Source organism: Schistocerca serialis, chromosome 1, assembly GCF_023864345.2.
Source record: "Schistocerca serialis cubense isolate TAMUIC-IGC-003099 chromosome 1, iqSchSeri2.2, whole genome shotgun sequence".
Classification (NCBI taxonomy): domain Eukaryota; kingdom Metazoa; phylum Arthropoda; class Insecta; order Orthoptera; family Acrididae; genus Schistocerca; species Schistocerca serialis.
Window position 1 is genome coordinate 944,332,826 of NC_064638.1, and position 13,149 is coordinate 944,345,974.

General features: G+C 35.6%; 1 protein-coding gene across 1 annotated transcript in view; it reads right to left on the reverse strand.

Moving 5' to 3' along the window:
- Positions 1-6,625: 6,625 nt before the first annotated feature.
- LOC126412523 (amyloid protein-binding protein 2) overlaps positions 6,626-13,149 on the reverse strand; it is a 125,128-nt gene continuing 118,604 nt past the window's right edge. Inside the window, exons 10-12 of the mRNA XM_050082164.1 lie at positions 12,269-12,414; positions 11,789-11,954; positions 6,626-11,623 (exon numbers count right to left, since the gene is read on the reverse strand). Of these exons, the coding sequence (XP_049938121.1) occupies positions 11,391-11,623; positions 11,789-11,954; positions 12,269-12,414 (545 nt within the window). The 3' untranslated portion in view covers positions 6,626-11,390. The remainder of the gene's footprint in view (positions 11,624-11,788; positions 11,955-12,268; positions 12,415-13,149) is intronic.

Here is a 13,149-nt window from a genome sequence, read left to right on the forward strand (position 1 = left end):
ATAATTGCAGTTCTAAGGAATGCACATGCCAACAGGTGTGATTGTTAGTAAACTATCAATTTAATAACTCATGGTTGCAAAATTCCACAGTAATGTAGGCCCATGTGAGGCAATACTGACCCCATGACTTATCTTAGAAAATAGGTTAATGAAAGGCAAACCTACATTCAAAACTTTTGTAGATACGGAGGAAGCTTTTAACAATCTTGACTGAATACACTCTGAAATTCTGAAGATCACAGGGATAACACAAAGAGAGCAAACGCTTATTTGCAACAGCATGCTGGAATGTTATCTGTATGCACTGTAACTGTTCAGCTGCACTTTGTTACAGTACATGTATGGTATCCTGACATGGTTCTTACATTTTGGGAAATACCATCTTGACAATCTGGATGATTTGAAAATGGGTCCTGAATCAGAACTAGTCATCAAGAAGAAAATAAAAGTGAAATTTGCATCTTTGGGTGTTTCTCTGTTGTATCACTTATTTACATCTTGTGCAGAAACCAGGCGGCACTTATAGGAGTCAAGGAGCATGAAAGAGAAGCAGTGATTGAGAAGGGAGTGAGACAGTGTTGTTTAGTCTGTACATTGTGCATGCAATAAAGAAACCAAACAAAAATTTAAAATATAGAAATTGAAGTTCAGGGAGAATAAATAAAAACATTGAGGTTTGATAATAATGTTGTAATTTTGTCAGAGACAGCAAAGGGCTTGGAATAGCAGTCGATCGGAATGGGTAGTGTGGATAGTGTCTTGAAAGGAGGATATAATATGAACATCAACAAACAAAAATCAAAGGTAATGGAATGTAGTCAAATTAAATCAGGCAATGCTGAGGGAATTACATTAGGGAATGAGATACTAAAAATAGTAAATGGGTTTTGCTATTTGGGCAGTAAAATAATGGATGTAAAAAGTAGAGAGGATATAAAATGTAAACTGGCAATGGCAAGAAAATTGTTCCTGATGACAAAAATATAGATTTAAGTGTCAGGATGTCCTTTCTGAAGGGTGTAGTGCAGCCTTGCATGGAAGTGATATGTGGGTAATAAACAGTTCAGATAAGTAGAGAATAGAGGCTTTCGAAATGTGGTGCTACAGAAGAATACTGAAGATAAGATTGGTAGATGAGGGTATCAATGAGGAGGTACTGTATATAATTAGGGAGAAAATAAGAAATATGTGGCATAATTTGACTCAAAGAAGGGATCTGTTGATAGGACACATTCTCAGCTATCAAGGGATCATCAATTTAGTACTGGAGTGAAGTGTGGGGGGGGTCAAAATTACACAGCTCTACAAAATAAATTTTTTTTTTTTGTTGCCAGGGAAGTTTGAACGAAAATGGGATATTGTTATGATACTCATTCCGAGTATATTTGTACTTTTTCCAAATTGGCTCTGGTTTTTGAGATATAGGTTATTTGTGGAAATGAGAGTTTCATGTGGATAATATCGACTGCAGGGTCCATATATGGTGTAATGTATTTGCTACTTGTTTTTTAATTAGTGATATTGTACTATCTTTATTAAACAATTGTGCTCAGGGAGTGCATCTGTGTGGTTGAGGATTACATCATGCAAACATCACACTGTCAGCATGTGTTCAGTCCTGTTGTGCGGTGCGTGTGTTGAAGATATTGAGGGTTGTGCAGATTTGAATTCGGCGGTACTCGACATTCATTTGTTGGCCGAGGTAATCCCCGCAACAGCCGATAGGTAGCGTTCAGTGTAAACATGAAAAATGGCGATGGTCGAAAGTCACACACATGTGCAGTGCAGCTTCAAGGAGATAGAACCTTTTCATCGTGACGTAGCAAATAAGAGGTGAGTATTCATTTCACACAAAACAATTAATGATGTTTGTTGGATGTGATTGACATGCAAATACAAGAAAGTTCTGCATAATATGTAGTATTTGTGCAATTTTGTTTTAGGAAAACATGAGTTCTTCACGCCGTCTTTGCGTGAACCATCCAGATGAGTTCTGCTACATTTGTGGTGAATACGTTCTTCAAAAGAACAGGAAGAATATCACTCCTTTTGTGAAGGAAGCGTATCTGGCATATTTCGGAATTAAACTCGGAGATCAAGACTAGGCATGGGCACCCCATAAAGTTTGTAAATGCTGTGTGGAGTGTTTACGGCAGTGGACAAAATGAAAAAGGAAAAGCTTAAACTTCGGAGTGCCTATGGTATGGCGAGAGCAGAAGAACCATACAGATGATTGCTATTTTTGCATTGTTAATGTGAAAGGTTTTAATAGGTTCAAATAATGAAAGTGGGAATATCCCGATTTGGAGTCAGCAAGAAGACCGGTGGTGCACAGCAACGATGTTCCTGTACCAACCTTCAGAACATTACCCACGCTAACATCATCAGATGACGATGTGCACGGCGAGGAATGTACAAGTAGTGGTTCGGAATACGAAGGACGTGAGACACAACCCCAGCAGTTCGACCAGAAGGAGCTCAGTGACTTGATACGAGAACTCAATCTTTCAAAGCAAGCATCAGAACTCTTAGCATCCAGGCTTAAGGAAAAGAACTGTCTTCATCCAAGTGTTAAAATAACAGCTTACCGGACGAGAGAAGAAAACCTTCTTCCATACTTCAACCAAGAAGAGGTTATAGTGTATTGCAGCAATATACCTGGACTTTTACTTGAATTGGGGCTGCCGGAATATAGACCAGAGGACTGGCTTCTCTTCATAGACAGTTCCACTAGAAGTTTAAAATGTGTTCTCCTACACAATGGCAATCGTTACGCATCTATTCCAATTGCCCACTCAACAAAACTTTGTGAAGCATATGCTAACATCAAGATGGTTCTGCAGAAAATTCAGTATATGCAGCACCAGTGGTTGATCTGTGTTGATTTGAAAATGGTGAACTTCTTGCTTGGACAACAAAGTGGAAACACAAAGCACCCATGTTTTATCTGCATGTGGGATAGTAGGGCAAAGCACGAACATTGGAAGCAGAAAACATGGCCTCCAAGGGAACATATGGCTGTTGGTGAAGCAAACATCATTAATGAACCTCTGGTTAGTAGGGACAAGATTGTTCTTCCACCATTACATATTAAGTTAGGACTAATGAAGCAATTCACCAAAGCTTTAGACAGAAATGGTAATTGCTTCACATACATCTGCAATACATTCCCTGGACTCAGTAGTGAAAAACTTAAGGCAGGAATATTTGATGGTCCTCAAATTCGCAGTCTCATCAACGATACCAATTTTACAAGTGTCATGACTGTCACTGAAGCATCGGCCTGGAACAGTTTTGTCGCTGTTGTAAAATGTTTTTTGGGCAATCATAAAGCTCCCAATTACGAGGAACTGGTCAAAAACATGCTCACTAACTTTCAAAACTTAGGAGCTAACATGAGCATAAAATTGCACTTCCTTCACAGCCACTTGGATCGATTTCCTCGTAATCTAGGTGATTTCAGTGAGGAACAAGGAGAGCGGTTCCATCAAGATATGAAAGGAATAGAGGAAAGATATAAAGGAAGATGGGACAGGCATATGATGGCAGATTATTGCTGGAATCTGCAACGTGACTGTTCTGAAGAGACCTATAAAAGGAAAGCGTGCAGGAAGCGGTTCGTCATGGACGGAAAATGATATACTTATAGAGAAACTTTTCAATTATGTTTTATACGTGGACAAATGCCTATCAGGTTTTCATAGAAGCTATTTATAAAGATTATTTTCTTTTTTCATTGTAGTTTGTAGCGCCCGAGTTCAGTATTAGCAATTTTTTCTAATTTTTTGAATAAATCATGCATTATCTCAAAAACTAGAGCCAAACTGCATAAATGGTTGCTATATTCGTCCTCAGCACCACTAACCCATCCTAAAGCCACTCAAATATCCTTGGCAAGAAAATGAGTGTTGACCAGTGTTATAGATGGAGACTTAAGAGATGAACAGAGTAAGCATGTTCGAAAGAATGTAGGTTGCAGTACTTATTTGGAGATGAAGAGGCTTGCTCAGAACTGCTGAATTATGGAACATTTTTATGTTTAGGAATTTTAACTTTTTTGGACAGCAAAAATCTGCTAAATAAAAATCAACATACATTCTGTAAACAGAGATCTTACAAAACATAGTTCACTCTATTTGTCCTTGAAATCCAAAGTATCCTAGACCACAGTACCCAGGTTCATACAATGTTCTCGAATTCTGGAAGACATTTCATATACTTCCACACTGTCACTTTGTGAGTAAAGATGAACCAGCTGAGTAACAGAGACTGGAATTAAAGCTTCCAAGCAGATATATCTCAAAACATTGTTCTTAATAGGAGGAATTTGACATATGTCTAGATAATATTGGAGAAACCCCAAGGAAATGACTGTTTACAACATATAAAAATGAGCTAGAGGATAATGTCATAAGCTTCTGTTCGCAGACAATTAACCATCTATTAAAACATTGCATCATTAGAAGACTAGCAAAATGCAGTAAGAACTGCACGATCGATAACTGCTGCAGGGACTGGCTGTTGACCCTGAACATAAATATTTGTAACATATTGTTTGGTAACATACAGACAAAAAATTGCCAGAAACTGTAACAAAGGTAATGTATCTGGTATTAACCATACCCAGTGACCTAAAGCAGAATGACACATAAGACTAAAGGTGGGAAAAGTTGGTGCCAGGTTGAGATTATTTGGAAGATTATTAAGGAAGATGATGTCAGGTTGAGATTATTTGGAAGATTATTAAGGAAATATGATCCACAAAAGAAGTGGCTTCCAAAACATTTGTCACACTGATTCTCAAATATGCTTGTCAGCCTGGGACTCTTACCATGTTGTTTAAGAGAGAAAGAGAAAGACAGAGGGAGGGAGGAAGGGGGGGAAGAGGGAGGGAGGGACAGAGGGAAGGAGGGAGGGGGGGAGGAGAGAGAGAGAGAGAGAGAGAGAGAGAGAGAGAGAGAGAGAGAGAGAGAGAGATGCATTTTAGATCAAGGAAAATTGGAGAACTTGAGTATAAAAACAGGAAAATGATAGTGGTCCAGCAGAACTCTCAACCACACACTATTAGGGGGCTTGCAGAATATAGATATAGATCAAGACAGAGCACAGCGTGTGTGCAAAAGGAATAAACAAAACACACAACCTTTAAGAGAGGTGTGGGACAAAGTTGCTGTATGATTCTAGCTCTGCTTAATTTCTGTAGTGGCAGACTTGTAGGTGAAACCTTGAATAATACAGGTGCAATACAATTAGGAGGGACACTGGAAATTATTAAATATGGAGATGATCGAGCAGTCTTAGCAGAAAGTGGAAAGATCTGTAGAATACGACGGGGGCAATTTTGGAGGGGTAAAAAGGAAATGAGGAGAAATTTGAATGTGTGTCAAAATACCTACAATAAAAGTAGAGAAAATAGCACATTTACAGCCCTATAAAAATAACAATATGGGAAAAGAAATCTGGAAAAGTAAAATCCTTCACTTACTTAGGAAGCACGTTTTAATGCAGATGGAGGCTGCACCACAGAAAGAACAATAGCAATTGGAAAGGAAGTATTTCGAGAAATTTAAGGATTACTGGCAACAAGAGCAACAGGAAGTGATTTAAAAGAGTTTTGCATTACACCTTGTTTGAAGTGTAAAAACTGAAGAAATATTTTGAAAGTTTCGAAAAGTAACTGTGAAGAAAAATGAAAGAATTTTGACAGGTAGAGGGAGTGAGGAAGGAGCTAAACGAATTGGGGCCGATCAATTTTAAGGATACATGGTTTGCAAAAAAACTATCATTAAAGGAAAAATCGAAAAGAAAAAAGATCAGAAGATGAAGATACAGGATACTCAAAAATTTGAGGGAAGAAATAATAACAGCAGATATTTAAACTAAGATCATGATTTAATGTGTGCCTCCACATGAAATACCCACGATCAAGATGTATTAGGCCGTCTGACTAGTATTTGCAGTTCTATACAGAACAAAGTAGCACTTTCTATATACTTACATATTACTAAATTAAAAGTCTACCACTCCATTTTTATATCTATATATGAAAGCTAATCTCAGAACTATTGTAGGGATTTTGATACAGTTTTCACTAATAGACACACCGATTCACGAGGAAGATTTGCACATGTAATATATTACTGCTACGCCAGACAAGCTATCCGACCATAGATACTGCGTGCTAGTTGTGCGGAGCTGGGGAGGGTCTCTAGGTGGTGAGATAGAAACTAAAGGATGAAGTACACTAAGGAAAATTAATATCTTTATAATTAATCAGTTAAAATCTCAATAAGATATTTAATCCTCCTCATTCTCGTAAAAGCGATGATTAATTGAAATCTAAGGAAATTAATGACTGCACCCCATTTTCCATTTGTCCAACAGTTTTTACCACCAGGACAACAAATTTATCCGAAAAGTAATCTTATTTTCTTATAGAATATGATTAGCAATTATTACATCAAATAGTCTGCTGCAAAACATAATATCTAATTAATGCACTTTTTTATCATTGTTCCTTTTTCCTTGACTTCTGCTAATTTTTCTTCTTCTTGTTTCTATTCATGTCTCAATTATCAAATACTTAAATTTATTTGATAGTCAGGAGATCAAATCAAAAACTTCGTAACAGAACTAAAATATTTAATTTTTTAAAAATGATTCCTATACATGATGTTCACAACTACTTAACAAAAGAAAACAATATTCCGTATTTCTACAACACATATTACACATAGATGAAAGTTTAACAACATTTTTAATTGCTTCCTTTTGTAACCCCACTCACAAACAAAACTCGTTTCCATAAAGCTTCAGTTCCAAAACAGAGATTCAGTTGTAGAAACTAAACCCACATATTAAAAAAAAGTGAGGAACTCAGACTTTTTATTCTTAATTTAAGAACTACTTTACAAATGTTGCTCAACATAATTATTAAAATATATATTACATAATAGCTTCATGGGAAATATTACTATTTATGAATACAATAACATTGGAAATAGTCTTGGACATACTTATCATGCAATGTTAAAACATCTCAGAACGTAACATCCATGAACACAGCCAAAAGCAGGTAAGTTATGAGAATTCTGGTCCATTCACTAAGATCACGACTTCATTAACTCTGCTCTAATTTTTGATCACTACAATTGTTACTTTACTAAAAGAAACATATGGTTCAGCTGTAAAATGTTCTGGCACCTTTCGGCATGTACAGAAAAGCAAACCCCATTAGTTATTTGTTTGAACATGGACACAAAACCCATACATAACTCTCCTAAATATCAAGGTGCTCATTTTTATAAAAGTGAAATTCACATATAATATATAACAAGACTTTATAATTAGCTATCCAGAATGTGAAAAAAAGTCAATACATTTACAGAACAAATACTCGAAGAACATTTGATAGGTAAATGCAATGCCTCATTTTAGTAACAGAAATTTTTTATAATAAGCTGGACAAGTAAATACTGTTTCAAATGCTGACACTTTCTCAAAGGTTGTGGAAGATATTAAACATCTACCAACTATGAAAACAGAAATATTTTTTTTTAAATACTGTTGCACCCTCCAAAGACATGTTTCAAATGATTTATAACATTACACACACAATTACAGAGTGCAATGAGAAGAAAAGGAAAGGAAGTAACAGTACAGAAGTCACCTGGATTTAAAGAAGTCAAGGAGAAAAAAATGCAGAAAACAAAAGCAATTGAGTCTTATCTCAACATTATGCCGGTTTTCAGTGGTTTCTTATCCCCATTCTTTACCAGTCAATCCCCATTATTCTAACTATCCTTCATTATCTTCTTAACCCAGTTGTTATACTTCCAAGCCATTGTCTCTTCACCAGCAACGATCCCTTAATTACTGAATCTGACAGATTGCCCTTGTTTCATAACTATCCAATACTCCTTTCCACAGCTCTATGAATTCTTTGTACTTATTCAAAATGCAGCACATATTGTGTATCATCTCACACCCCCAGTAACACAGACTACACAGTATTAAGACAAAATATTGTAACCGAGATGGAAATTTCTCTGTTAAAATATTATCTTACATTTTTATTCTGCTTGACCCAAGATAATCAGGATGATAAGGTACAATATCATTCATAAGACGACCATTACTTGCTTTCCACAATACGATGTACCTCACTGTAAGAGATTAAGCTAGGCAATATATACACTGACCAACAAATCCAACATAAAAAAGGTTAAAAGAGGAAAAGAAGAAGAAGAAAATTGTCACATACAAAAAGGAAGAGTCTTTTAAATATCTATTGTGGAGAAGGTATTAAAAATTACACTTTTACATGAAAATGAAGGCTGTCAGCAACAAGTGTCCTTTAACATACAACTAAAGGTCATGTTAAGGAGTACTATTGAGACACATGCAACTTCAACAATATAGTAAGGAAATAGTTTTATGGAATAGAAAATGATACAGTGACTAAACATGTTATCAAAAGTGTTATTAGGTTATTTCTCAAAAGAAAAATTATGATACAAGATCAAATTATGCAGTAACAGAGCTCAACCTTTAGTGCAAAGAGAATCAAGATTTTCAAAACACATCATACAGCATAACAAAAAAGAATGGACAATAGTCTATGGTTCTGAATAAAGATATCAAAACTACATATGTAGGCAGGCCATTATACATGATGTATTAGGTGTGTGTGTGTGTGTGCGCCAAAAACTGACAATAAGATCACCTCTGTCTCTCATCATGGGAATTGACTGAGGGCATAAAAAGAATGTGAAACTTTGTATATTTAAAAATGATTGTAACCTCAGGTCATGCAAAGACAAAATTACAAGAAAATTAGATAATCACATGACATTTCACAAATTTGCTCCCTAACAAGAAGTACTTGGTGTAATATCAAAGAAATGTCACATTCCTATTTGCTGAGGTATGTAAAACTGCCACTACATTAGAGAGCTCCCCACGAAAAAAATTCTTAGCGAGGCTGCATAACATATCAACAAGCTATACATTCTTAAATACATGCTTTAGAATGTAAGTTGACAAAAGAGATACCATCACTGATTTAATTTCACAAACATCTATACAAGGCTAAAAAATTTAACAAAAGTGGTGTAGTGCACAGATTATCTTACATTTAATGTTTCACATTAAAGGAAATTTGTAAACAGAAATGAGAAGAATAGAATGTTTCTGTTGTAGCCAAATAAAATTCCTAATGGTTGCTGTTTCTTGTGTTGTTGTTCCGGTTTTCATGACTTACCTTTAACTATATGTGCTTCAGTTCCAAACTGTTAATTTCTAACAGCTCTATATCTGACCACGATCTTACAATATAATTGTCAAATTTCCACTTTCTGCTAGATTGTTTTAGTTTTTTCCAGTCACATCAATTTGTCTGTGCCCCCCCTTTTTTTTGCAGGAACAATTTTGTTATTACTGCTTCATATGTAATTCTTTTCTTTTATAAGTTCCCTCCATTCCTTTTGGGTATGACAGTGTGCATATGCTTGCATCATATATGCATGGAAATTTGTGTCTCACTAATGAATTAAGAGACATAACAAAAATCAAAACCAAACACAATTAGGAGCTGCAGTTGCTGCAAAAAGTCTGACTATTGGTTAAAATTCAACTCTTTTTGCACTGCACAACCTCCTGAATGGGCAATTCCCACGATCCTCTGCAAATATCATTGCTATAGAAATACTTTCAACAGTTTTTCCATGTCCTTCATTAAATGTTTGAACCTTAGACATCTCCTGAACAGGCACAAGTATTAAAAACTCCACCCCATTTAGTGATATTTTAGCATTTATTCATTTACTAGAAAAATATTGGTACAACTACTGTGAAGTTGATAAATTTACTTCTGGAACAAATAAATGCTGAAGTCTTATTAAAATGGATGACACTGAAGAAAACAGTTGTCCATGTTGATCAATGAAACACGATGATTAAATTTTTCAATTTAAGCAAAGCTGACAAAGAGGTGATCGTTAAAACACACGAGAATGTACAAATTCTCTCCACAGCAGAGAATGGCCACCGTGATGACTGCACGCAATAAATAGCATACATGGTTATGGCAAAAAATGAAGATATAAAGCAGTAATAATTCTTACTGCAGGCCCACGACCAAAACTTTAGTCATGGAACTACTAAAAAATTGTGAAAGACACTGTTAACTCAACCACAAATAACTGGTGGGGGGTGGGGGGGATAGGTTGCTGTTCACAGTCTGGTCTACCAAGGTACAAAAGCTCCTAATTTTTGTTCTGGTATTTTCATGGCAAAAAATTACTCTGCAATGAAGAAGGGACTAACAATCAGTTTCCGTAAATGTAGACAATGTATACATACTTAAATAATGGAAGTATGGCTACATCATTCGTAGTTCTGGAATGAAGACTTGTCAACATTCACCGTAGAGATGAATCAATAAAATCCCTAAGGGGTACTCGAGCTCAAGGCATTGGTTTGAAAAGTTTGTATCAGGCGTCATGGTCACATCCTTTATGCTGAATTTTATTGTTACCTCAAGTTTTCTTTTATTTACTAAAAACAGTCAAAATTGCAAATAAGTTAATTTTAAAGGGGGTGGGGGGATAGGGTTTTAAAGGCAGACAGGAGGTGAGGAAAACAAAAGAGAGAGAAGTGGAGCGGGAGAACAAGATGGAAATAAAATTTCACTATAACAATGAACTCAAATATGAAATGAACTGTCACAACTCTGCCTTGGTCAGATAATTTATATAAAAGGGAAGTACCATACACAGACATTGTTTCATGGCTCCTTGTGCACATCACATCAATACTGGACACGTTTTCTCAAAATGAACTATTGACTAGCATGCATCTTACATATTAAAAGATATAAAACATCACAACTAAGAGTAAAAGACCAGCAAATATTACTGGCATTCTTTATACAGCGTTTCACAAATGAAATTATATAAATGCAAAAAGTTGCAGACAATTGTCACAACATTAAACATTCTCAAGTATGTACATGACAATTTTAAAACAACAACATACATAACGTGGGGTACAACACCAGCGCCTAAGTGTAACAGATTACTACCAGTGTTATTACCAATAACTTGACAGCAAGCTTTGAATGGAGTATCTTTGCCACAATTAACATAAAAAAGTAAACATTTTAAAATAATACAAAACAACATAAAACATGTTCTTTTAAATTAAAAAAAGGACAAAGCTATCTATCCACGTAATGCACATGTGAAGGAATGGCAGTATATACTCTGTGTCCAGGTACTTGTGAATTCTGTGTGAATCACAAAACACTTAAAGCTGTGGCACAATGCTCCTTCCTATGGAAGGAGGTTAATTTTTTTGACAGAGTATTACACTCAAACATGACACCTCATTCAGTTAGGCTGGAAAAACTGTGCTGTGATATCACTTATTGAAAGAACTTCACCATCGGTGTCAATAGGTTCATATTCTGTCTGGGACGTGATATCTCTATGAAGTTTCCAGTTGTTCAATAAGTATGTGTAGTCAGCAACTTTGTCAACTTCTTTAAGTTCATGATATACATGCACGAGACCTCTGTAATCATACTCTAGGCCGGAATAACTTTCACCAAACAGCTTTAAACCTAGAAAAAGTATATAGGAACTAAAGATTATACATTTTACATTAAAAACATAAAAGCAATCACTCTAAGTACAAATACAGCTGTTACTCATGACAGAAGGTTTCTTTATATCAGGAATAATATACAACTAAGACATTCCTTAAATATATTTTCATTCGTACTCACTGATATCAATAGATCGCTTGTAAAGTGCTTCAGCTTTTTTGTACTTCTTCATGTGATAATTATACAGGCTAGCAAGATGACCTATAGACAAACCAACTTCATAATCATCTTCTCCTAATAGCTCTTCTTTTATGGCTATTGCCTTTAAATGCATTGTTTCTGCTTCCTGTGAATAAGTAAGGCAATGAAAAGACATTGACTCTCTTTCAGTAACAATTACAGCAACAATTATTATTACTGGTTTGGTTCTGTAACATATCTGAACAAATTTTAGAGTTCAGATGTTGGGCACTTAATTTCCTATTAAAGTTTCTCCATTATATTATGTGAATACTTATATAACAGATAACCACGTGCCATAATTTTCATTCCGGACACATCATCTTGTAAATAAGTAAACTACTATGTCTAATTGTCTGATGAAGTTTACAACAGTTGCTGTTTGGCCCCTGTAGACTGTTAGAACTGCTATCTACTTACTTCAAACTTCTTCATGCTCTGGTACAGACGGCCCAGATTCCCAAAGTGTTTAGCAGTTTGCACATTCTTTTCACCAAAAGTAGCAAGGGATAATTTCAACGCTGACAAATGAAGCTCTTCTGCTTCAGCTAGTAATTCCTGCATACCTGAAATAAATAGATAACTTTATTCTAAAAATATTTAACCAGAGTTCTGAAAATAGCAATGATTCTACTGAGCTAGCAAAAAAAAACACACAAGTTTCTGTCCTCCTAGTACCACCAGTAGCACTTCGCAAAATGTTAATAATGGCCTGTAGAAAGAATACACACAACATATACAAGTTTGTAAGTCTAATCATCATGTTACAGGCAACCAATACACTTGACAATCTTAGTTTCAAGGTAAACAAATGTGAGATTTGGTTACCTGAAGTTCTGATGAAAATATAAATTTGATTGGTCAAACAACTTTCAGTGTCATAACTGTTTATTTAAAGTTTAAAAAATGCTGCCATTACCAATTCTTTCTTTCTCTTGCTGTTTCAGCTGCTAAATATCTAACACTTCTCCGAGTCAAAAGATTGACATTACAGCCTTTCCATCCAAACACTGTACGAGGGTGGCTTGAAAAGTTCTCTGAATCACCACGAGAGGTCAGCGCTAGCACAACAATTAGTTCACATGATATTCATTGAACTGTTGCCTATTCATTGGACTGTTGCCTGTAAACACATGCCACATCAGCGCTCTTGGAAGAGAGCTGTGGTGAATCGAGATTTGAGCTATGATTAAGTGATTAAGGTATGAAAGCATAGGACATATATGCCGATTTCCAGAATACACTGGGGGACTCTGCTCCTTCATATTAAACTGTTGCCAAGTGGACAAATGAGTTTAAAT